Source organism: Bufo bufo, chromosome 3 (assembly GCF_905171765.1).
Source record: "Bufo bufo chromosome 3, aBufBuf1.1, whole genome shotgun sequence".
Lineage (NCBI taxonomy): Eukaryota > Metazoa > Chordata > Amphibia > Anura > Bufonidae > Bufo > Bufo bufo.
The window spans coordinates 3,908,379-3,935,823 of NC_053391.1; the positions used below are offsets into that span (position 1 = coordinate 3,908,379).

General features: G+C 50.7%; 1 protein-coding gene across 1 annotated transcript in view; it reads left to right on the forward strand.

Annotated features, from left to right (window-relative positions):
- The window catches only part of LOC120994316, a 90,555-nt gene that overhangs the window by 46,059 nt on the left and 17,051 nt on the right, over window positions 1-27,445 (forward strand). Inside the window, exons 6-8 of the mRNA XM_040422783.1 lie at window positions 9,170-9,376; window positions 13,601-13,642; window positions 26,934-27,188. Of these exons, the coding sequence (XP_040278717.1) occupies window positions 9,170-9,376; window positions 13,601-13,642; window positions 26,934-27,188 (504 nt within the window). The remainder of the gene's footprint in view (window positions 1-9,169; window positions 9,377-13,600; window positions 13,643-26,933; window positions 27,189-27,445) is intronic.

Genomic DNA, 27,445 nt, shown 5'->3' on the forward strand with positions numbered 1-27,445 from the left:
AGCGACTTTTTACACAAACCACCACATAAGCAAATTGTCCACAGCAATGTGAGCCGTTTCTGCTGATAAGGGGATGATAAATGAGGCGTAATATGCGCCAATTTATTAGCCCCGACCACTTTGACATTTCTTTGACTCATTTCTGGCGTGGTGCATTCTTTATGGTGAAAATTCTGGAGAAAACCGTTGATATATTTGGCACAAAGCAAAATGCCGTTCTTTTTGGTGCATTTTACGCCATAATTCTGGCGCAACTTGATTAGTAGACGTGAGCAGTGAAAGGTCTTTGGTATTCTCATGGCCTCGGCTGTGGTCCACATAAAATGACAATGCATAGACCTGCTCCGCGCCGCAGGGTTCCACCGCCGAGGCTCCATTCAGTGATTCATCCGGTCCCCGTCCTGTAAACCTTTGGTCAGGGTCACACATGCCCCTACATCCACTCACCGGCCTCAGCAATGGCCTGTCCTCATGCGGCCAGTGACCCAGGACATGTCACTGCTGAGGCCAGTGTCTGGCTGCAGAGACCTTACTTACAGGGTCCATAGCATAGGGTCGTCTCCTCTTCAATGATGTAACTGGAGCCGCTGTAGAAGAAAAGGATCTAATAAAGCCCCTGCAGTCATCGGCAGATCCTGGAGGACGCGCACCTTGGCTGGATCCATCTGATGTGCCCCAGAGACGCTCACCTTCTCCATCTTAACACTGAGGCAGGACTTTCTTGACAAGAACGCAATGGGGGTCATTTATTAACTAGAAATACGTCTATTTTAGGCAAACAGTATTTTTGGCCCAGATTGCGGTGCAGAGGTTATTTGGGCCGTGATCTGCTACTTTTTCTTGCTCACGCCATTTCTAAAAAAAGGGGCATGGCATTGGCGGGGCTGGGCAGCCCCTCTCATTTATCGTTTTCTACACCTGTTTTAGGTGTAGACAATGGCGTACCCGTGGAGTGTGGTGGGAGCTGGCGTAGATTTCTACAGGTCAGGATACATTGAGCCGGCGCCTCTTCATAACGCCGTGGCTTTAGATGACCCCCAGTGTTCCCCCAGAGAGACCAAGTACTCTCTGAACACACCATTCATGAATGTTAGACAAGCTGAGCTCCGTATTGGTCGGCTGGATAAGTCTGAGACGAGGGGTAGAGGATGGTGGTTACGTCTGGTGATCTCATGAAGTCCTCCGTAGTCTATATAGGGATGAAGGTCTTCTCTTTCTTGGCCAACAGCAGCCGGGCACCTGGAAGGACGGACAAATCCCTTCTCCGGGTTCTCCTTGATATTCTGCCCCAACACCGGCGTCTCAGGAGCAGACATGAAGGAAGTTCCTCCTTGGGAGCAAAGTCCGTGGAAAAATCCTGTTCTCTATGAGGGGGAAGAACATTCAAAAACATTGGCAAAATCAGAACAGTGGATACTCCCTGCTGACAACTTAAAGGGGTGCTCTGACTCCGGCAAAGAGCATTTATCATGTAGATGCAGTGAATACAAGGCACTTCCTAATGTACGGTGATTCTCCATATTGCTTCCTGGCTGGACTCATTTTTCCATCACATTGTACACTACTCATTTCCATGGTTACGACCACCCTGTAATCCAGCAGCAGTGGTCGTGTTAGGAAAAAGTGCCCTCCTCTCTGGTGGCCGGGACCACAGGAGCGTGCATAGGCCGATACTTTTTACAACAGTGTGCAAGCACGACCACCGGTGCTGGATTGCAAGGTGGTCATAACCACGGAAACGAGCATTGTATAAAGTGATGGAAAAATGAATCAAAACTGCAAAGGAGGCAACATGGAGAATCACAATACATTAGTAAGTGCCTGTTATTAACTCCATCTACATGATGAATGCCATCTGCTGAAGCAGGACCACCCCTTGAAGACCAGATGTGCGGAGTATTGACCATCCTCCAGATAAAGAACTGCCATCTAAAAGAAGAAATCCCTGTGGGTGTCTCTGGAGGGACAGGGTGAATACACCATTTTATGGCCAAATCTAAATCTAAAAAGTCTGCACCAGCAAAGATAGCATCACAAATGTCACCTAACCCCTAGGCCTGGAAGGTTCCTCACCAGAGGCTACAGTCCTGGGCTCCGTGCCACCCAAGTGTCTCCTCCTGGCCGTGTCTCAGGGGAACGGTTCCTATAATTCTGCGCAGGATCGGTGTCAGCCCAGCAACATAAGGCGGCCTTCCTCATCTGCAGTACTGGCCCCAGCAAGAAAACCAGAAGGCTGTAGGACCCAGAGACAAGAAAATCCCAAAAGCAAGCAGAATCCACGGGAAAACAACAAATGGTAAGGTAAGGGGCAGGAGGACTACAAGAACCAGGCTACACTGACAAGACACAGCTCTAGGATGGATACAAATCTACTCTCCGCTCCTGACGTGTCTGTCACGTGAGATGACAATTCTGAAGTATCTATTCTTATCACTCTGTGTGGTGCCGTTCCTCTATTATTCCTGCTAGAAGTTTAAGAGTTAATGTACAGCTGCGTTCTCCCGGTGGGCTGGTGTCGTACTGTGTACAGAGACCCCCCAACTGCTAACACCCAGGTGTACGTTTATTTGTAAACGTCTAGTTAGAGTAATAGAGGAACGGCGCAACATAGCGTCCTAAGAACAGGTGTTATAGGCTTGTTATTACCTGGGGAAGGTAATAACACAGACATGTCAGGAGCGGTGAGAGGTCCTCTGTAAAGGAAGGCTGACCCGTCAGGAACTTCACCATGAACTGCCCAGGCTGAGTAAAGTGGTGAGATGACCCAAACTAACGCATCAGCGGTGGAAACCTCCGCCCAAGACGATACTAATAGACAGGAGAAGACGAGACAGCAGAGGGATCCCTGCTCCTGACAAACCTATAGAACCTCGAGAGACCGTCTGCGGGGTACAAGTGGCGCCATCCCTCAGGACGTGTCCCTGATACTGTCAGTCTGCCCGGGGGTTAATTAATGGACAATTCTGAACCCACCCATCACATGAATAACGAGGTGTCCATTGTCACAGTGGACCCCCTTAGTTACGCTGTAAACCGCTGTCATTAGACCTGTTTGAGGACTCGAGGTAATTGTTTTTAGTCAGGGTAATATTCTGGCATGGCCGCCCTCTGATGATGGATGTGGGGGCACACTACAATGAAAGGGGAGCGCCCTGACCGTTCAAATACAACACAAAGATACCCAAAAATAGCCACATGGCCCAAGAGAACCGCAACAATGTGCACATCCACAGAATGTAACCTCAATAAAGCAATTGGTACAAAATAAGAGCAAACACAGACACAGCGTCCACCAAAGTCCACAAATAGGGACACAACGTGTATGGTCCGAGACAAAGTCACAAACAATGCAAAACCGAGAGTCAGCAGTGAAGAAGTAATAATGTGGCATCAAAGTAACCTCAAATAATACCCCAAAAAAGGAATAGAGATGTAAGGCTTGGACTATATGGGTGGACCCGAGTCCGGAAAATGACGCCCCACGCATATCACCGGTGAAGTCCGGCTTCCTCAGGGGTAAATGTCTGTGTGTAACAGAGTCCTATATATATATATATATATATATATATATATACACACCAATATCGGTAGTAATAGCCAATGATTAGAGATAGTCACCTGTGTAGAAATTAGAAATCCTGATGTACTCATGGCGTCCCAGGATATGCGCCGCGACTGCGCAAGATGGCCGCAAACAGGAAGTATCAAAAAACATGTGATCACAGATCAGAGACTTCACTCGTGCGTTCCAAGCAGTGCGCAATATTATATTCATAATAGCAAAGGCCGTACGCTAAATCTAGACAAGATGTCCACAAACCGGAAGTCCCACAGATCATGTGATCACAAATCGGAAATGCGCATCTTCGATTGGAACACAAACGCGTTCCATGCACAGCGCCAATGCATCCTACTATGACAAATAATGTGACTTGTTTAAACATGATTAATCAATAAATATAGAGTAAATCCTCAAATAAGGACATGGTATAATAAACATGATTATATAAAATGATGTCAAATACATGACCTATAAATACACTATATATGAAAAAGCCCCAAATAACAAGACCCTAATGGAATGGAAAGAATAATACATATATTGGTGAAAAAAATATAATAAAGCACAATATCATAAAATATAAAAATGTGTAAATTTCCTATACTATGATTTATTGGCCAATAAATACTATAATAACCTATAGACTCATATTATCAATATACATATAATAAATCACATTAAAGGAAACCTGTGATCACTTTCTGAGCCCATTTATCCACTCACTTTTCTATAAATATGTTTTAATACATTAATAGTGATATTAAAATCATCTCTGAACGAACTATCAGTTCAGAGAAAAACCTAAACTAAATGCTCCCGCCATATATGTAAATGCACCTTAGATGAGTCCTGTCTCCTCCATGCTTCAGAGAGGAGTCCAGCGTTCTCTGACTCTCGGAGTGCAGGCGCACACACTGTGAAGGAGCCCAGCACCGTCCCGCGTCCTCCCAATCTCCTCCATGCTTCAGAGAGGAGTCCAGCGTTCTCTGACTCTCGGAGAGCAGGCACACACACTGTGAAGGAGCCCAGCACCGCCCCGTGTCCTCCCAATCTCCTCCATGCTTCAGAGAGGAGTCCAGCGTTCTCTGACTCTCGGAGTGCAGGCGCACACACTGTGAAGGAGCCCAGCACCGTCCCGCGTCCTCCCAATCTCCTCCATGCTTCAGAGAGGAGTCCAGCGTTCTCTGACTCTCGGAGTGCAGGCACACACACTGTGAAGGAGCCCAGCACCGCCCCGTGTCCTCCCAATCTCCTCCATGCTTCAGAGAGGAGTCCAGCGTTCTGTGACTCTCGGAGAGCAGGCACACACACTGTGAAGGAGCCCAGCACCGTCCCGCGTCCTCCCAATCTCCTCCATGCTTCAGAGAGGAGTCCAGCGTTCTCTGACTCTCGGAGTGCAGGCGCACACACTGTGAAGGAGCCCAGCACCGTCCCGGGTCCTCCCAATCTCCTCCATGCTTCAGAGAGGAGTCCAGCATTCTCTGACTCTCGGAGTGCAGGCACACACACTGTGAAGGAGTCCAGCACCGCCCCGTGTCCTCCCAATCTCCTCCATGCTTCAGAGAGGAGTCCAGCGTTCTGTGACTCTCGGAGTGCAGGCACACACACTGTGAAGGAGCCCAGCACCGTCCCGCGTCCTCCCAATCTCCTCCATGCTTCAGAGAGGAGTCCAGCGTTCTCTGACTCTCGGAGTGCAGGCACACACACTGTGAAGGAGCCCAGCACCGCCCCGTGTCCTCCCAATCTCCTCCATGCCTCAGAGAGGAGTCCAGTGTTCTCTGACTCTCGGAGTGCAGGCACACACACTGTGAAGGAGCCCAGCACCGCCCCGCGTCCTCCCAATCTCCTCCATGCTTCAGAGAGGAGTCCAGCGTTCTCTGACTCTCGGAGAGCAGGCACACACACTGTGAAGGAGCCCAGCACCGCCCCGTGTCCTCCCAATCTCCTCCATGCTTCAGAGAGGAGTCCAGCGTTCTCTGACTCTCGGAGAGCAGGCACACACACTGTGAAGGAGCCCAGCACCGCCCCGGGTCCTCCCAATCTCCTCCATGCCTCAGAGAGGAGTCCAGCGTTCTCTGACTCTCGGAGTGCAGGCGCACACACTGTGAAGGAGCCCAGCACCGCCCCGTGTCCTCCCAATCTCCTCCATGCTTCAGAGAGGAGTCCAGCGTTCTCTGACTCTCGGAGTGCAGGCGCACACACTGTGAAGGAGCCGAGCACCGCTTCAGAGAGGAGTCCAGCGTTCTCTGACTCTCGGAGTGCAGGCACACACACTGTGAAGGAGTCCAGCACCGCCCCGGGTCCTCCCAATCTCCTCCATGCTTCAGAGAGGAGTCCAGCGTTCTCTGACTCTCGGAGTGCAGGCGCGCACACTGTGAAGGAGCCCAGCACCGCCCCGCGTCCTCCCAATCTCCTCCATGCTTCAGAGAGGAGTCCAGCGTTCTCTGACTCTCGGAGTGCAGGCACACACACTGTGAAGGAGCCCAGCACCGCCCCGTGTCCTCCCAATCTCCTCCATGCTTCAGAGAGGAGTCCAGTGTTCTCTGACTCTCGGAGAGCAGGCACACACACTGTGAAGGAGCCCAGCACCGCCCCGCGTCCTCCCAATCTCCTCCATGCTTCAGAGAGGAGTCCAGCGTTCTCTGACTCTCGGAGTGCAGGCACACACACTGTGAAGGAGCCCAGCACCGCCCCGTGTCCTCCCAATCTCCTCCATGCTTCAGAGAGGAGTCCAGTGTTCTCTGACTCTCGGAGAGCAGGCACACACACTGTGAAGGAGCCCAGCACCGCCCCGTGTCCTCCCAATCTCCTCCATGCTTCAGAGAGGAGTCCAGCGTTCTCTGACTCTCGGAGAGCAGGCACACACACTGTGAAGGAGCCCAGCACCGTCCCGCGTCCTCCCAATCTCCTCCATGCTTCAGAGAGGAGTCCAGCGTTCTCTGACTCTCGGAGTGCAGGCGCACACACTGTGAAGGAGCCCAGCACCGCCCCGCGTCCTCCCAATCTCCTCCATGCTTCAGAGAGGAGTCCAGCGTTCTCTGACTCTCGGAGAGCAGGCACACACACTGTGAAGGAGCCCAGCACCGTCCCGCGTCCTCCCAATCTCCTTCTTGCTTCAGAGAGGAGTCCAGTGTTCTCTGACTCTCGGAGTGCAGGCGCACACACTGTGAAGGAGCCCAGCACCGCCCCGCGTCCTCCCAATCTCCTTCTTGCTTCAGAGAGGAGTCCAGTGTTCTCTGACTCTCGGAGTGCAGGCGCACACACTGTGAAGGAGCCCAGCACCGCCCCGCGTCCTCCCAATCTCCTCCTCGGCTCCCTGACGTCACAAAGCTCGAGCGCATGCGCAGTTTGTTCCCTGAGGCTGATGCCATCACAGGGAAGGAACATTATGCCGACACTGCGCATGCGCTAGCTCGTGCATCGCGAGATTACGGCGCTCTAGCTTTGTGACGTCTGGAAGCAGAGGAGGAGATTGGGAGGATGCGGGGCGGTGCTGGGCTCCTTGACAGGGGGCGTGGCTGGGCTCCTTGACAGGTGGCGTGGCTGGGCTCCGGAGACGTTAGTAGACTCATTTGCATATATATATAAAATAATTATTTTTTTTACACAATAAAAGCACACAGAGCTATGGGGACTGGGTATTGCGGATGTGCTAGCGGCCATCTACCAACCCATGTCCTCAGCTCTATGCACAAAATCCCGATGACAGGTTCCCTTTAAGTGCATCCATAGTAAATACTATAAAGAATCCCCAAAAAATTCATACGAAGAAAACTACACAAAAAGACCTGGAACGCCAGGAGTTAACACAGAAAAAAAAACATTTCTATTGTTGAGCTACTATAATTAATACATAATATCAGAACATCAAGAATATAAAAAATTCCAACGAACCCATTATAGGGTAGAGAAAGGGACTGGTAAGGATGGGATGACGTCCATCGTGATGCTGGCCATGTGCCCACAAATAGTAACCAGCCGTGGAGCAGAACATCGGATTTATAGAGGTTCCGGTGGATCCATTATACAGTGGAAATAGTGACGATGGGGTGATGTGCCCATAGCAACCTGTAAAAGTGAATTCTTCATTCATCCCATTTGGTGCCACAGAATCGAGATCAAAGATCCATCTGGATTCAAGACGAAGGCGCTGTGGAGTGGTGGGATCCCCCTCAAGTTGTTGTTGCGCACCAATCCCAGTCCAACGACTTGTAAGCCAGTAATATCACGTTGATGATGATCCAAAACACGTGCAGCTACAGAAGTCAATGGTTTTTCACCCTTGTCCTGTCACCATGTGCCAAAGCAATATTTGATAAATGCTTCTGAATACGTTTGCAGAATTCTTGGCCATAGATGAGGTTTTGGGTGCGATTATTGATCTAGTGTTTGAGGCGAGTCTTTCTGGAGTCCCTTGGATTAACAAAGAAGTCAGAGGCAATCATGAATGGACATATCTTGCAATTGCCCCAGGGATACGTACCCTCTAGTCTGGGGTCTGTAATCTCTGGGTAGGTCACTGACGATGGCTACCCACCACCCGTAAATTAGGGGCTCAGCCTGCAATGATCTTAGGTTGTGGATCAACATGGTTTCCAAGTTTGGAGTCAGAAAGTAAAAGGTACCAATGCGTATTCGGTAATTGATATAGATCATCCCACTGAAATCGCTCATAAAGCCAATCGTCACTAGATTCAACACCCAAATGCCTGAGACGCCACTTTTTTAGGGTATCCCCTAGAACGAAAACGCGAGGTACGGCCTTTGCTATTATGAATATAATATTGCGCACTGCTTGGAACGCACGTGTTTAGGAGTGAAGTCTCTGATCTGTGATCACATGTTTTTTTATACTTCCTGTTTGCGGCCATCTTGCACTGTCGCGGCGCATATCCTGGGACGCCATGAGTAAATCATGATTTATTTTCTCTACACAGGTGACTATCTCTAATCATGGCTATTACTACCGATATTGGTGTGTGTGTGTGTGTATATATATATATATATATAGAGGACTCTGTTACACACAGACATTTACCCCTGATGAAGCCGGACTTCACCGGTGATATGCGTGGGGCGTCATTTTCCGGACTCGGGTCCACCCATATAGTCCAAGCCTTACATCTCTATTCCTTTTTTGGGGTATTATTTGAGGTTACTTTGATGCCACATTATTACTTCTTCACTGCTGACTCTCGGTTTTGCATTGTTTGTGACTTTGTCTCGGACCATACACGTTGTGTAACTATTTGTGGACTTTGGTGGACGCTGTGTTTGCTCTTATTTTGTACCAGCACATGATTTATTGTATACAATTTATAATAATGTCTGTCTGTCTATGTAGCCTAATAAAATCGCTTTATTGAGGTTACATTCTGTGGATGTGCACATTGTTGCGGTTCTCTTGGGCCATGTGGCTATTTTTGGGCCCTTTGATGACATGTCGCCAGCTCTCCGTCCTGCGTGGTACTGGAGGGTCCTGACCTGAAAGTCACCCTCTGTCTCCATATGCACTAGAAGGGACTTCTTACAAGGGGATGTCTATAGCAGGAGATCTCTTTCCTGTGAATTTCCTCCTGATCAGTCTCCATCTTCCTGTGTCCTCAGAGTCCCTCACACCTTCAGAGATCGTCTTTAAGGTAGCTGAAAAAATCGTGATGTCGATCTCACCGCACTCACCAGTACCGTGTCTGGAAAGGCTGAGTGTACAGCCAGACATGCTGAAGATTATGGATGTGAAGGAGGAAGACTTTGCGCAGTACAAGGCCGAGGTTCACATCGGAGAAAAAGCCACCACCCACACGTTTCTCTGTAGTACGTATCTGCTGTTCTTCATTATTGTAGAATGCCTAACGATGAACTAGGTGCAATAAACATGAACTGAGTGACAGAGGGGTCCAGAGGGAGAGGTTCCTGCCCCACTGGGGCCCACACTTTACGAGACAGTATCTGAGGCTTTTGGGGATAGAGGGATAGACTTTCATGAAGAGATGGAGTCAGGTTGTTTTCAACAGTTTGGATGGTGGAGTAGAGTCTTATGTGCTAAGGTAGTGAGTTCTGGAACATGGGGGATGCATGGGAGAAATCTAGGAGATGATTGTATGAGGAGCAGACATGTTGTGGACTGGAGATTATATGTGAGGAGGGGTCAGGAGATCAGGTCAGAGATGTATGGAGAGGACAGGTTGTGGACTGGAGATTATATGTGAGGAGGTATCAGGAGATTAGGTCAGAGATGTATGGAGAGGACAGGTTGGGGACTGGAGATTATATGTGAGGAGGTGTCAGGAGATTAGGTCAGAGATTTATGGAGAGGACAGGTTGTGGACTGGAGATTATATGTGAGGAGGGGTCAGGAGATCAGGTCAGAGATGTTTGGAGAGGACAGGCTGTGGACTGGAGATTGTGTCAGGAGGTATCAGGAGATTAGGTCAGAGATGTATGGAGAGGACAGGTTGGGGACTGGAGATTATATGTGAGGAGGTATCCGGAGATTAGGTCAGAGATTTATGGAGAGGACAGGTTGTGGACTGGAGATTGTATGTGAGGAGGGGTCAGGAGATCAGGTCAGAGATGTTTGGAGAGGACAGGTTGTGGACTGGAGATTATATGTGAAGAGGTGTCAGGAGATTAGGTCAGAGATGTTTGGAGAGGACAGGCTGTGGACTGGAGATTGTGTCAGGAGGTATCAGGAGATTAGGTCAGAGATTTATGGAGAGGACAGGTTGTGGACTGGAGATTATATGTGAGGAGGTGTCAGGAGATTAGGTCAGAGATGTATGGAGAGGACAGGTTGTGGACTGGAGATTGTATGTGAGGAGGTATCAGGGGATTAGGTCAGAGATTTATGGAGAGGACAGGTTGGGGACTGGAGATTATATGTGAGGAGGTGTCAGGAGATTAGGTCAGAGATGTATGGAGAGGACAGGTTGTGGACTGGAGATTGTATGTGAGGAGGTATCAGGGGATTAGGTCAGAGATGTATGGAGAGGACAGGTTGTGGACTGGAGATTATATGTGAGGAAGTGTCAGGAGATTAGGTCAGAGATTTATGGAGAGGACAGGATGTGGACTAGAGATTATATGTGAGGAGGTATCAGGAGATTAGGTCAGAGATGTATGGAGAGGACAGGTTGTGGACTGGAGATTATATGTGAGGAGGTATCAGGAGATTAGGTCAGAGATGTATGGAGAGGACAGGTTGTGGATTGAAGATTATATGTGAGGAGGAATCAGGAGATTAGGTCAGATGCATGGAGAGGACAGGTTGTGGACTGGAGATTATATGTGAGGAGGTATCAGGAGATTAGGTCAGAGATGTATGGAGAGGACAGGCTGTGGACTGGAGATTATATGTGAGGAGGTATCAGGAGATTAGGTCAGAGATGTATGGAGAGGACAGGCTGTGGACTGGAGAAATGAGGCAACAGGTGGATTTACCTGACAGCATAATTGAGGATGGATTTCTCATGCTTACTCCCCTCTTCTCGGGCTACCAGCTTATGAGCCGTATACTCGCCCTCGGGCAGTGACTGCGACTGCCGCATGGATTTAACACCTACAACCAAGACAGAAGAAGGCACCTTGTCCTCCACACTCCCAAGCAGAGCTCACCCCTACGTAGTGTATATATACTCTGGCTCCCACGTCTGGGCCGCCAGCCGAGACTAATCCACCTGCCGCCTCCTAAGGCGAGATCTGCTAATATGCCCCAGTCCAGGTCCTGCAGGTCTGCCGCCTCCTAAGGGGAGATCTGTTAAGATGCCCCAGTCCAGGTCCTGCAGGTCTGCCGCCTCCTAAGGGGAGATCTGTTAAGATGCCCCAGTCTAGGTCCTGCAGGTCTGCTGCCTCCTAAGGGGAGATCTGTTAAGATGCCCCAGTCCAGGTCCTGCAGGTCTGCTGCGTCCTAAGGGGAGATCTGTTAAGATGCCCCAGTCCAGACTCCAGGTCCTGCAGGTCTGCTGCGTCCTAAGGGGAGATCTGTTAAGATGCCCCAGTCCAGGTCATGCAGGTCTGCTGAGTCCTAAGGGGAGATCTGTGAAGATGCCCCAGTCCAGGTCCTGCAGGTCTGCTGCCTCCTAAGGGGAGATCTGTGAAGATTCCCCAGTCCAGGTCCTGCAGGTCTGCTGCCTCCTAAGGGGAGATCTGTGAAGATGCCCCAGTCCAGGTCCTGCAGGTCTGCTGCCTCCTAAGGGGAGATCTGTGAAGATGCCCCAGTCCAGGTCATGCAGGTCTGAGATCTGTGAAGATGCCCCAGTCCAGGTCCTGCAGGTCTGCTGCCTCCTAAGGGGAGATCTGTGAAGATGCCCCAGTCCAGGTCCAGCAGAAATCAACTGTAGCCACCCCTGCCAGTGAAATCTGTTGCTATGCTTCTGCATACTTGCGGCAGTGTGATCCGGCGGGCAGTTCAGTCGTCGGAACTGCCCACTGGATCCGCCGATTTGGATGTGACTGAAAGCATTTGTGAGACGGATCCGTCTCACAAATGCATTGCAAGAATGTATCCATCTCTCCGCTTGTCATGCGGACAAACGGATCCATCTTGTATCTTTTTTTCACATTTTTACCGGTCTGTGCATGCGCAGGCCGGAAGGACGGATCCGGCATTCAGGCAAGTCTTCAGTTTTTTTCGCCAGAGATAAAACCGTAGCATGCTGCGGTTTTATCTTTTGCCTGATCAGTCAAAACGACTGAACTGAAGACATCCTGATGCATCCTGAACGGATCGCTCTCCATTCAGACTGCAGGGGGATATGCCTGATCAGTTCTTTTCCGGTATTGAGCCCCTAGGACGGAACTCAGCGCCGGAAAAGAAAAACGCAAGTGTGGAAGTAGCCTAAATCATTAACTGTGAAGGTGCCTGACACAAACCACACAGACAAAACACAAACACAGGAGAGCAAACTCAAAATATGGATTCTAGGAACTCTGGATTTTTACATCAACCGAAGTTGCTACTACGTAGGTAACCTCAATAGCAGAGGAGCAGCGAGAGGAGCAGCGAGAGGAGCAGCGAGAGGAGCAGCGAGAGGCAGGTGAGGTAAGCACATGTTCTCACCTTGTCTCTGAGGCTGCAGTCCTCCTCCTCCTCAAGCCTGGTCCACCGTGCTCTGGGAACCCCAAACTTCAGCTAGCGACGTTGCTTCTCCCGAGCCCCCACATATCGGGCGCCAACTGTTAAAGATGCCCCTAATCAGGGCCGATCACGTTTGCTCTACTGCTCCAGATTAGTGGTAACCCAATAACTATGACACACACCATGGAGTCAAAGCGAATTCTTGTTTATTACAGGAAGTCCAGCAGTTTATATAGACATCGGAGAGGCGCCCCCCTGAGGCATGTGGCATTGTTACATTGGCTGACATATCAAAATATGAAAAGAGATAAGACTTGGCATCTGCGCAGTGGGCATTGTGTTACTAACTGCGGTATGTAAATATCTAGCTATAGCGGCCATCTTGTAATGGAGTTCTCTAACAGCAGAAAGAGCATATGTGACGCAGCAAGGAGGCGCGTTCCTTTGGGCTGTGGAGAAGATAAGGTGTTGTCTGAGAGCTAAAGTATCTGGCAGCTTTCTTAGCTGAACCGAAGAATGCAGTCCACATCTGTATCCGTGGCAGAGAAGTGTTCGAGGACACAGGAGAAGGTTGCTGTAGTCTAGGCAGGAGATGACCAGGGCTTTTATGGACATTCTTGTTGCTGTGAGGTTGTGTGTCAGCCATGTTTTGGTCAGGCATGTAGGACAGTTTGTAGATATAGTCCTTGCCCACAGTATTGTGGAATAGGGATTATAGAAAGGCATTTGAGATTTGAGGGGGTTTCTGGTAGTTGATTGGTGAAGGTGAGATGAGGTTGTGGGGATTTGCTGAGGGTTTGTGGGTAAGAAGGATGAGATGTTCAGGTGAGGGATTCTTAGATAGAAAGGAGGTCTGCCCTCTTGTATGGTCGGAGGTCCTTGTGGAACTTGTCAGCCAATATCTGAATCGGGATCGTCTCTGCTATGTCTGACTTATTTTTTCCTTTCTCTTCCCTCTTAAGAATCAGCACAAAATGGGAAGATCGGAGATCATGATGATCCAGGTGAGTGAGAATGACGTGGTGACACGGGTGAGTGAGAATGACGTGGTGACATGGGTGAGTGAGAATGACGTGGTGACAGGGGTGAGTGAGAATGACGTGGTGACACGGGTGAGTGAGAATGACGTGGTGACATGGGTGAGTGAGAATGACTGGATGACACGGGTGAGTGAGAATGACGGGATGACACGGGTAAGTGAGAATGACGCGGTGACACGGGTGAGTGAGAATGACGGGATGACACGGGTAAGTGAGAATGACGCGGTGACACGGGTGAGTGAGAATGACGCGGTGACACGGGTGAGTGACAATGACGGGATGACACGGGTGAGTGAGAATGACGGGATGACACGGGTGAGTGAGAATGACGTGGTGACACGGGTGAGTGAGAATGACGTGGTGACACGGGTGAGTGAGAATGACGGGATGACACGGGTGAGTGAGAATGACGCGGTGACACGGGTGAGTAAGAATGACGTGGTGACACGGGTGAGTGAGAATGACGGGATGACACGGGTGAGTGAGAATGACGGGATGACACGGGTGAGTGAGAATGACGTGGTGACACGGGTGAGTGAGAATGACGTGGTGACACGGGTGAGTGAGAATGACGGGATGACACGGGTGAGTGAGAATGACGTGGTGACACGGGTGAGTGAGAATGACGGGATGACACGGGTGAGTGAGAATGACGTGGTGACACGGGTGAGTGAGAATGACGGGATGACACGGGTGAGTGAGAATGACGCGGTGACACGGGTGAGTGAGAATGACGTGGTGACACGGGTGAGTGAGAATGATGGGATGATACGGGTGAGTGAGAATGACGTGGTGACACGGGTGAGTGAGAATGACGGGATGACACGGGTGAGTGAGAATGACGTGGTGACACGGGTGAGTGAGAATGACGTGGTGACACGGGTGAGTGAGAATGACGTGGTGACACGGGTGAGTGAGAATGACGCGGTGACACGGGTGAGTGAGAATGACGTGGTGACACGGGTGAGTGAGAATGACGTGGTGACACGGGTGAGTGAGAATGACGCGGTGACACGGGTGAGTGAGAATGACGTGGTGACACGGGTGAGTGAGAATGACGTGGTGACACGGGTGAGCGCTTCTTGAGGTTCTATCTGATGCCCGGGATCACAGGCCGGGCCTTTATCGCATACACTGCTGCCATATTGTCTGTTACCGTGTGTGGCGGCAGGGACTGTTCACTGCTCCTTCCCGGCTCGGCTGCACGTCCATCTCACAGAGATCTCAGGTGTGGAGTGTGCAGAGGATGAGGCAGTGGGAACACTGGTATCCTGTGTGACAAATAATGGTGCCAATGTTAGTGCACTGGTTGATGCATGCACCGTATATATCAGCGGTGCTCAGCTTTACACCGCAGTATACGGACAGCGCGGTTGTTAGATACAGCGTGTTCCTAGGCAGACTGGGAGCCTAACATGGCGCTGGAAAAAACCTAAAAGTGACCCCATGTTCTTGCTGGGTCCAAATTGACAGAAGGTGGGGCAGCATAAGTGGGCGGGGCCTGCAATACTGTAGCGCAGCAAATTATACCGCCCCAGCAGAACCAGACACCACAGTGCAGCACAATATACCGCCCCAGCAGAACCAGATACCACAGTGCAGCACAATATACCGCCCCAGCAGAACCAGACACCACAGTGCAGCACAATATACCGCCCCAGCAGAACCAGATACCACAGTGCAGCGCAATATACTGTCCCAGCAGAACCATATACCACAGTGCAGCACAATATACCGCCCCAGCAGAACCAGATACCACAGTGCAGCACAATATACTGCCCCAGCAGAACCAGATACCACAGTGCAGCACAATATACTGCCCCAGCAGAACCAGATACCACAGTGCAGCACAATATACTGCCCCAGCAGAACCAGATACCACAGTGCAGCACAATATACTGCCCCAGCAGAACCAGATACCACAGTGCAGCACAATATACTGCCCCAGCAGAACCAGATACCACAGTGCAGCACATTATACCGCCCCAGCAGAACCAGATACCACAGTGCAGCACAATACACTGCCCCAGCAGAACCAGATACCACAGTGCAGCACAATATACCGCCCCAGCAGAACCAGATACCACAGTGCAGCACAATATACTGCCCCAGCAGAACCAGATACCACAGTGCAGCACAATACACTGCCCCAGCAGAACCAGATACTACAGTGCAGCACAATATACTGCCCCAGCAGAACCAGACACCACAGTGCAGCACAATATACCGCCCCAGCAGAACCAGATACCACAGTGCAGCACAATATACCGCCCCAGCAGAACCAGATACCACAGTGCAGCACAATATACTGCCCCAGCAGAACCAGATACCACAGTGCAGCACAATATACTGCCCCAGCAGAACCAGATACCACAGTGCAGCACAATACACTGCGTGCAGAATTATTAGGCAAATGAGTATTTTGACCACATCATCCTCTTTATGCATGTTGTCTTACTCCAAGCTGTATAGGCTCGAAAGCCTACTACCAATTAAGCATATTAGGTGATGTGCATCTCTGTAATGAGAAGGGGTGTGGTCTAATGACATCAACACCCTATATCAGGTGTGCATAATTATTAGGCAACTTCCTTTCCTTTGGCAAAATGGGTCAAAAGAAGGACTTGACAGGCTCAGAAAAGTCAGAAATAGTGAGACATCTTGCAGAGGGATGCAGCACTCTTAAAATTGCAAAGCTTCTGAAGCGTGATCATCGAACAATCAAGCGTTTCATTCAAAATAGTCAACAGGGTCGCAAGAAGCGTGTGGAAAAACCAAGGCGCAAAATAACTGCCCATGAACTGAGAAAAGTCAAGCGTGCAGCTGCCAAGATGCCACTTGCCACCAGTTTGGCCATATTTCAGAGCTGCAACATCACTGGAGTGCCCAAAAGCACAAGGTGTGCAATACTCAGAGACATGGCCAAGGTAAGAAAGGCTGAAAGACGACCACCACTGAACAAGACACACAAGCTGAAACGTCAAGACTGGGCCAAGAAATATCTCAAGACTGATTTTTCTAAGGTTTTATGGACTGATGAAATGAGAGTGAGTCTTGATGGGCCAGATGGATGGGACCGTGGCTGGATTGGTAAAGGGCAGAGAGCTCCAGTCCGACTCAGACGCCAGCAAGGTGGAGGTGGAGTACTGGTTTGGGCTGGTATCATCAAAGATGAGCTTGTGGGGCCTTTTCGGGTTGAGGATGGAGTCAAGCTCAACTCCCAGTCCTACTGCCAGTTTCTGGAAGACACCTTCTTCAAGCAGTGGTACAGGAAGAAGTCTGCATCCTTCAAGAAAAACATGATTTTCATGCAGGACAATGCTCCATCACACGCGTCCAAGTACTCCACAGCGTGGCTGGCAAGAAAGGGTATAAAAGAAGAAAATCTAATGACATGGCCTCCTTGTTCACCTGATCTGAACCCCATTGAGAACCTGTGGTCCATCATCAAATGTGAGATTTACAAGGAGGGAAAACAGTACACCTCTCTGAACAGTGTCTGGGAGGCTGTGGTTGCTGCTGCACGCAATGTTGATGGTGAACAGATCAAAACACTGACAGAATCCATGGATGGCAGGCTTTTGAGTGTCCTTGCAAAGAAAGGTGGCTATATTGGTCACTGATTTGTTTTTGTTTTGTTTTTGAATGTCAGAAATGTATATTTGTGAATGTTGAGATGTTATATTGGTTTCACTGGTAAAAATAAATAATTTAAATGGGTATTTATTTGTTTTTTGTTAAGTTGCCTAATAATTATGCACAGTAATAGTCACCTGCACACACAGATATCCCCCTAAAATAGCTAAAACTAAAAACAAACTAAAAACTACTTCCAAAAATATTCAGCTTTGATATTAATGAGTTTTTTGGGTTCATTGAGAAGATGGTTGTTGTTCAATAATAAAATTAATCCTCAAAAATACAACTTGCCTAATAATTCTGCACTCCCTGTATACCGCCCCAGCAGAACCAGATACCACAGTGCAGCACAATATACCGCCCCAGCAGAACCAGATACCACAGTGCAGCACAATATACTGCCCCAGCAGAACCAGATACCACAGTGCAGCACAATATACTGCCCCAGCAGAACCAGATACCACAGTGCAGCACAATATACTGCCCCAGCAGAACCAGATACCACAGTGCAGCACAATATACTGCCCCAGCAGAACCAGATACCACAGTGCAGCACAATATACTGCCCCAGCAGAACCAGATACCACAGTGCAGCACAATATACTGCCCCAGCAGAACCAGATACCACAGTGCAGCACAATATACTGCCCCAGCAGAACCAGATACCACAGTGCAGCACAATATACCGCCCCAGCAGAACCAGATACCACAGTGCAGCACAATATACCGCCCCAGCAGAACCAGATACCACAGTGCAGGACAATATACTGCCCCAGCAGAACCAGATACCACAGTGCAGCACAATATACCGCCCCAGCAGAACCAGATACCACAGTGCAGCACAATATACCGCCCCAGCAGAACCAGATACCACAGTGCAGCACAATATACCGCCCCAGCAGAACCAGATACCACAGTGCAGCACAATATACCGCCCCAGCAGAACCAGATACCACAGTGCAGCACAATATACTGCCCCAGCAGAACCAGATACCACAGTGCAGCACAATATACCGCCCCAGCAGAACCAGATACCACAGTGCAGCACAATATACCGCCCCAGCAGAACCAGATACCACAGTGCAGGACAATATACTGCCCCAGCAGAACCAGATACCACAGTGCAGCACAATATACCGCCCCAGCAGAACCAGATACCACAGTGCAGCACAATATACCGCCCCAGCAGAACCAGATACCACAGTGCAGCACAATATACCGCCCCAGCAGAACCAGATACCACAGTGCAGCACAATATACTGCCCCAGCAGAACCAGATACCACAGTGCAGCACAATATACTGCCCCAGCAGAACCAGATACCACAGTGCAGCAAAATATACCGCCCCAGCAGAACCAGATACCACAGTGCAGCACAATATACTGCCCCAGCAGAACCAGATACCACAGTGCAGCACAATATACCGCCCCAGCAGAACCAGATACCACAGTGCAGCACAATATACCGCCCCAGCAGAACCAGATACCACAGTGCAGTACAATATACCGCCCCAGCAGAACCAGATACCACAGTGCAGCACAATATACCGCTCCAGCAGAACCAGATACCACAGTGCAGCACAATATACCGCCCCAGCAGAACCAGATACCACAGTGCAGCACAATATACCGCCCCAGCAGAACCAGATACCACAGTGCAGCACAATATACCGCTCCAGCAGAACCAGATACCACAGTGCAGCACAATATACCGCCCCAGCAGAACCAGATACCACAGTGCAGCACAATATACTGCCCCAGCAGAACCAGATACCACAGTGCAGCACAATATACTGCCCCAGCAGAACCAGATACCACAGTGCAGCACAATATACCGCTCCAGCAGAACCAGATACCACAGAGCAGCACAATATACCGCCCCAGCAGAACCAGGTACCACAGTGCAGGACAATATACTGCCCCAGCAGAACCAGATACCACAGTGCAGCACAATATACCGCCCCAGCAGAACCAGATACCACAGTGCAGCAAAATATACCGCCCCAGCAGAACCAGATACCACAGTGCAGCACAATATACCGCCCCAGCAGAACCAGATACCACAGTGCAGCACAATATACCGCCCCAGCAGAACCAGATACCACAGTGCAGCACAATATACTGCCCCAGCAGAACCAGATACCACAGTGCAGCACAATATACTGCCCCAGCAGAACCAGATACCACAGTGCAGCACAATATACCGCCCCAGCAGAACCAGATACCACAGTGCAGCACAATATACCGCCCCAGCAGAACCAGATACCACAGTGCAGCACAATATACCGCCCCAGCAGAACCAGATACCACAGTGCAGCACAATATACCGCCCCAGCAGAACCAGATACCACAGTGCAGCACAATATACCGCCCCAGCAGAACCAGATACCACAGTGCAGCACAATATACCGCCCCAGCAGAACCAGATACCACAGTGCAGCACAATATACCGCCCCAGCAGAACCAGATACCACAGTGCAGCACAATATACCGCCCCAGCAGAACCAGATACCACAGTGCAGCACAATATCCTGCCCCAGCAGAACCAGATACCACAGTGCAGCACAATATACCGCCCCAGCAGAACCAGATACCACAGTGCAGCACAATATACTGCCCCAGCAGAACCAGATACCACAGTGCAGCACAATATACCGCTCCAGCAGAACCAGATACCACAGTGCAGCACAATATACCGCCCCAGCAGAACCAGATACCACAGTGCAGCACAATATACCGCTCCAGCAGAACCAGATACCACAGTGCAGCACAATATACCGCCCCAGCAGAACCAGATACCACAGTGCAGCACAATATACTGCCCCAGCAGAACCAGATACCACAGTGCAGCACAATATACTGCCCCAGCAGAACCAGATACCATAGTGCAGCACAATATACCGCCCCAGCAGAACCAGATACCACAGTGCAGCACAATATACTGCCCCAGCAGAACCAGATACCACAGTGCATCACAATATACTGCCCCAGCAGAACCAGATACCACAGTGCAGCACAATATACCGCCCCAGCAGAACCAGATACCACAGTGCAGCACAATATACCGCTCCAGCAGAACCAGATACCACAGTGCAGCACAATATACTGCCCCAGCAGAACCAGATACCACAGTGCAGCACAATATACTGCCCCAGCAGAACCAGATACCACAGTGCAGCACAATATACTGCCCCAGCAGAACCAGATACCACAGTGCAGCACAATATACCGCCCCAGCAGAACCAGATACCACAGTGCAGCACAGTATACTGCCCCAGCAGAACCAGATACCACAGTGCAGCACAATATACCGCCCCAGCAGAACCAGACACCACAGTGCAGGACAATATACTGCCCCAGCAGAACCAGATACCACAGTGCAGCACAATATACTGCCCCAGCAGAACCAGATACCACAGTGCAGCACAATATACCGCCCCAGCAGAACCAGATACCACAGTGCAGCACAATATACTGCCCCAGCAGAACCAGATACCACAGTGCAGCACAATATACTGCCCCAGCAGAACCAGATACCGCAGTGCAGCACAATATACTGCCCCAGCAGTACCAGATACCACAGTGCAGCACAATATACTGCCCCAGCAGAACCAGATACCACAGTGCAGCACAATATACTGCCCCAGCAGAACCAGATACCACAGTGCAGCACAATATACTGCCCCAGCAGAACCAGATACCACAGTGCAGCACAATATACCGCCCCAGCAGAACCAGATACCACAGTGCAGCACAATATACCGCCTCAGCAGAACCAGATACCACAGTGCAGCACAATATACCGCCCCAGCAGAACCAGATACCACAGTGCAGCACAATATACCGCCCCAGCAGAACCAGATACCACAGTGCAGCACAATATACCGCCCCAGCAGAACCAGATACCACAGTGCAGCACAATATACCGCCCCAGCAGAACCAGATACCACAGTGCAGCACAATATACCGCCCCAGCAGAACCAGGTACCACAGTGCAGCACAATATACTGCCCCAGCAGAACCAGATACCACAGTGCAGCACAATATACCGCCCCAGCAGAACCAGATACCACAGTGCAGCACAATATACTGCCCCAGCAGAACCAGATACCACAGTGCAGCACAATATACCGCCCCAGCAGAACCAGATACCACAGTGCAGCACAATATACCGCCTCAGCAGAACCAGATACCACAGTGCAGCTCAATATACAGCCCCAGCAGAACCAGATACCACAGTGCAGCACAATATACTGCCCCAGCAGAACCGAATACCACAGTGCAGCACAATATACTGCCCCAGCAGAACCAGACACCACAGTGCAGCACAATATACTGCCCCATGAGAACCAGACACCACAGTGCAGCACAATATACCGCCCCATGAGAACCAGATACCACAGTGCAGCACAATATACCGCCCCAGCAGAACCAGATACCACAGTGCAGCACAATATACCGCCCCAGCAGAACCAGACACCACAGTGCAGCAAAATATACTGCCCCAGCAGAACCAGATACCACAGTGCAGCACAATATACCGCCCCAGCAGAACCAGATACCACAGTGCAGCACAATATACCGCCCCAGCAGAACCAGATACCACAGTGCAGCACAATATACCGCCCCAGCAGAACCAGATACCACAGTGCAGCACAATATACCGCTCCAGCAGAACCAGATACCACAGTGCAGCACAATATACCGCCCCAGCAGAACCAGATACCACAGTGCAGCACAATATACCGCCCCAGCAGAACCAGATACCACAGTGCAGCACAATATACCGCCTCAGCAGAACCAGATACCACAGTGCAGCACAATATACTGCACCAGCAGAACCAGATACCACAGTGCAGCACAATATACTGCCCCAGCAGAACCAGATACCACAGTGCAGCACAATATACTGCCCCAGCAGAACCAGATACCACAGTGCAGCACAATATACCGCCCCAGCAGAACCAGATACCACAGTGCAGCACAATATACCGCCCCAGCAGAACCAGATACCACAGTGCAGCACAATATACTGCCCCAGCAGAACCAGATACCACAGTGCAGCACAATATACCGCCCCAGCAGAACCAGATACCACAGTGCAGCACAATATACTGCCCCAGCAGAACCAGATACCACAGTGCAGCACAATATACCGCTCCAGCAGAACCAGATACCACAGTGCAGCACAATATACCGCCCCAGCAGAACCAGATACCACAGTGCAGCACAATATACCGCTCCAGCAGAACCAGATACCACAGTGCAGCACAATATACCGCCCCAGCAGAACCAGATACCACAGTGCAGCACAATATACTGCCCCAGCAGAACCAGATACCACAGTGCAGCACAATATACTGCCCCAGCAGAACCAGATACCATAGTGCAGCACAATATACCGCCCCAGCAGAACCAGACACCACAGTGCAGCACAATATACCGCCCGAGCAGAACCAGATACCACAGAGCAGCACAATATACCGCCCCAGCAGAACCAGGTACCACAGTGCAGGACAATATACTGCCCCAGCAGAACCAGATACCACAGTGCAGCACAATATACCGCCCCAGCAGAACCAGATACCACAGTGCAGCAAAATATACCGCCCCAGCAGAACCAGATACCACAGTGCAGCACAATATACTGCCCCAGCAGAACCAGATACCACAGTGCAGCACAATATACTGCCCCAGCAGAACCAGATACCACAGTGCAGCACAATATACCGCCCCAGCAGAACCAGATACCACAGTGCAGCACAATATACTGCCCCAGCAGAACCAGATACCACAGTGCAGCACAATATACCGCCCCAGCAGAACCAGATACCACAGTGCAGCACAATATACCGCCCCAGCAGAACCAGACACCACAGTGCAGCACAATATACTGCCCCAGCAGAACCAGATACCACAGTGCAGCACAATATACCGCCCCAGCAGAACCAGATACCACAGTGCAGCACAATATACTGCTCCAGCAGAACCAGATACCACAGTGCAGCACAATATACCGCCCCAGCAGAACCAGATACCACAGTGCAGCACAATATACTGCCCCAGCAGAACCAGATACCACAGTGCAGCACAATATACCGCTCCAGCAGAACCAGATACCACAGTGCAGCACAATATACCGCCCCAGCAGAACCAGATACCACAGTGCAGCACAATATACTTCCCCAGCAGAACCAGATACCACAGTGCAGCACAATATACTGCCCCAGCAGAACCAGATACCACAGTGCAGCACAATATACCGCCCCAGCAGAACCAGATACCACAGAGCAGCACAATATACCGCCCCAGCAGAACCAGATACCACAGAGCAGCACAATATACCGCCCCAGCAGAACCAGGTACCACAGTGCAGGACAATATACTGCCCCAGCAGAACCAGATACCACAGTGCAGCACAATATACCGCCCCAGCAGAACCAGATACCACAGAGCAGCACAATATACCGCCCCAGCAGAACCAGGTACCACAGTGCAGGACAATATACTGCCCCAGCAGAACCAGATACCACAGTGCAGCACAATATACCGCCCCAGCAGAACCAGATACCACAGTGCAGCAAAATATACCGCCCCAGCAGAACCAGATACCACAGTGCAGCACAATATACCGCCCCAGCAGAACCAGATACCACAGTGCAGCACAATATACCGCCCCAGCAGAACCAGATACCACAGTGCAGCACAATATACTGCCCCAGCAGAACCAGATACCACAGTGCAGCACAATATACTGCCCCAGCAGAACCAGATACCACAGTGCAGCACAATATACCGCTCCAGCAGAACCAGATACCACAGTGCAGCACAGTATACTGCCCCAGCAGAACCAGATACCACAGCGCAGCACAATATACTGCCCCAGCAGAACCATATACCACAGTGCAGCACAATATACTGCCCCAGCAGAACCAGATACCACAGTGCAGCACAATATACCGCCCCAGCAGAACCAGATACCACAGCGCAGCACAATATACTGCCCCAGCAGAACCATATACCACAGTGCAGCACAATATACTGCCCCAGCAGAACCAGATACCACAGTGCAGCACAATATACCGCCCCAGCAGAACCAGATACCACAGTGCAGCACAATATACTGCCCCAGCAGAACCAGATACCACAGTGCAGCACAATATACTGCCCCAGCAGAACCAGATACCACAGTGCAGCACAATATACCGCCCCAGCAGAACCAGATACCACAGTGCAGCACAGTATACTGCCCCAGCAGAACCAGATACCACAGTGCAGCACAATATACCGCCCCAGCAGAACCAGATACCACAGTGCAGCACAATATACCGCCCCAGCAGAACCAGACACCACAGTGCAGGACAATATACTGCCCCAGCAGAACCAGATACCACAGTGCAGCACAATATACTGCCCCAGCAGAACCAGATACCACAGTGCAGCACAATATACCGCCCCAGCAGAACCAGATACCACAGTGCAGCACAATATACTGCCCCAGCAGAACCAGATACCACAGTGCAGCACAATATACTGCCCCAGCAGAACCAGATACCGCAGTGCAGCACAATATACTGCCCCAGCAGAACCAGATACCACAGTGCAGCACAATGTACCGCCCCAGCAGAACCAGATACCACAGTGCAGCACAATATACTGCCCCAGCAGAACCAGATACCACAGTGCAGCACAATATACCGCCCCAGCAGAACCAGATACCACAGTGCAGCACAATATACCGCCCCAGCAGAACCAGATACCACAGTGCAGCACAATATACTGCCCCAGCAGAACCAGATACCACAGTGCAACACAATATACCGCCCCAGCAGAACCAGATACCACAGTGCAGCACAATATACCGCCCCAGCAGAACCAGATACCACAGTGCAGCACAATATACCGCCCCAGCAGAACCAGGTACCACAGTGCAGCACAATATACTGCCCCAGCAGAACCAGATACCACAGTGCAGCACAATATACTGCCCCAGCAGAACCAGATACCACAGTGCAGCACAATATACTGCCCCAGCAGAACCAGATACCACAGGGCAGCACAATATACCGCCCCAGCAGAACCAGATACCACAGTGCAGCACAATATACTGCCCCAGCAGAACCAGATACCACAGTGCAGCACAATATACTGCCCCAGCAGAACCAGATACCACAGTGCAGCACAATATACCGCCTCAGCAGAACCAGATACCACAGTGCAGCACAATATACAGCCCCAGCAGAACCAGATACCACAGTGCAGCACAATATACTGCCCCAGCAGAACCGAATACCACAGTGCAGCACAATATACTGCCCCAGCAGAACCAGACACCACAGTGCAGCACAATATACTGCCCCATGAGAACCAGACACCACAGTGCAGCACAATATACCGCCCCATGAGAACCAGATACCACAGTGCAGCACAATATACCGCCCCAGCAGAACCAGACACCACAGTGCAGCAAAATATACTGCCTCAGCAGAACCAGATACCACAGTGCAGCACAATATACCGCCTCAGCAGAACCAGATACCACAGTGCAGCACAATATACTGCCCCAGCAGAACCAGATACCACAGTGCAGCACAATATACTGCCCCAGCAGAACCAGATACCACAGTGCAGCACAATATACTGCCCCAGCAGAACCAGATACCACAGTGCAGCACAATATACCGCCCCAGCAGAACCAGGTACCACAGTGCAGCACAATATACTGCCCCAGCAGAACCAGATACCACAGTGCAGTACAATATACTGCCCCAGCAGAACCAGACACCACAGTGCAGCACAATATACCGCCCCAGCAGAACCAGATACCACAGTGCAGCACAATATACCGCCCCAGCAGAACCAGATACCACAGTGCAGCACAATATACCGCCCCAGCAGAACCAGATACCACAGTGCAGCACAATATACTGCCCCAGCAGAACCAGATACCACAGTGCAGCACAATATACTGCCCCAGCAGAACCAGATACCACAGTGCAGCACAATATACCGCCCCAGCAGAACCAGGTACCACAGTGCAGCACAATATACCGCCCCAGCAGAACCAGATACCACAGTGCAGCACAATATACTGCCCCAGCAGAACCAGATACCACAGTGCAGCACAATATACTGCCCCAGCAGAACCAGACACCACAGTGCAGCACAATATACTGCCCCAGCAGAACCAGATACCACAGTGCAGTACAATATACTGCCCCAGCAGAACCAGACACCACAGTGCAGCACAATATACCGCCCCAGCAGAACCAGATACCACAGTGCAGCACAATATACCGCCCCAGCAGAACCAGATACCACAGTGCAGCACAATATACCGCCCCAGCAGAACCAGATACCACAGTGCAGCACAATATACTGCCCCAGCAGAACCAGATACCTGCATGTTTTGCAGAGAAGTGAGAGAGGGTAACGAGGTGTGAGTGCAGGGCGTCCCTTGCAGCTCAGGGTTGTGACACTTCTGTCTGATGTCTCGTGCCTCCTCTGATTGTACAGCGCTGTGTATTATGTTGGAGTCATATGGTCCATTATTCTGGTCCAGCACCAGGTTCTGTGCAGCGCCCGTCTGTTAACCCTGTGTGATCTCCCGTCCTCAGAGACTGAACCGGTTTATCCTGAAAATGGAGAGCTGAAGATGAAGATCCCCAACGCTGAGAACGCTACATGTATCGTCTGGAGTAAAGATGGCGCTGAGATCCTGGCGGTGTCCTGCCGCCCCCCATCCTCTAAGCGACCGGTCTTATATAAGGGGGCTCTGTCTACAGATCTTGTATGGGACGGGGATAAGACGCACTGGGATGATGTCGCTCGCCCCCCTGGGACTTCTGTCGAGTATATCTTCCGTCTGAATGGTGCGTACATGTCTGGGAGCAGGACGGGCCGCTCCGCCTCTGACAGTCACCGTTACTTCTTCAGGGTTTTTATGCCATGGTAAAAAGTTGCAGGTTATAGCGCACGCCATATTTGCTGAGAAAGGGGCGGGGCATCTGGGAGGGGCTGGGCCTACGACCTCCTACTGGATTTATTAGAACTAACGCCAGAAACTGTAGCCGCAATCTACAGCCCCTCCGAGCTGGAGGAGGTATCGGACCTGGTGCCTGCAAGGCCA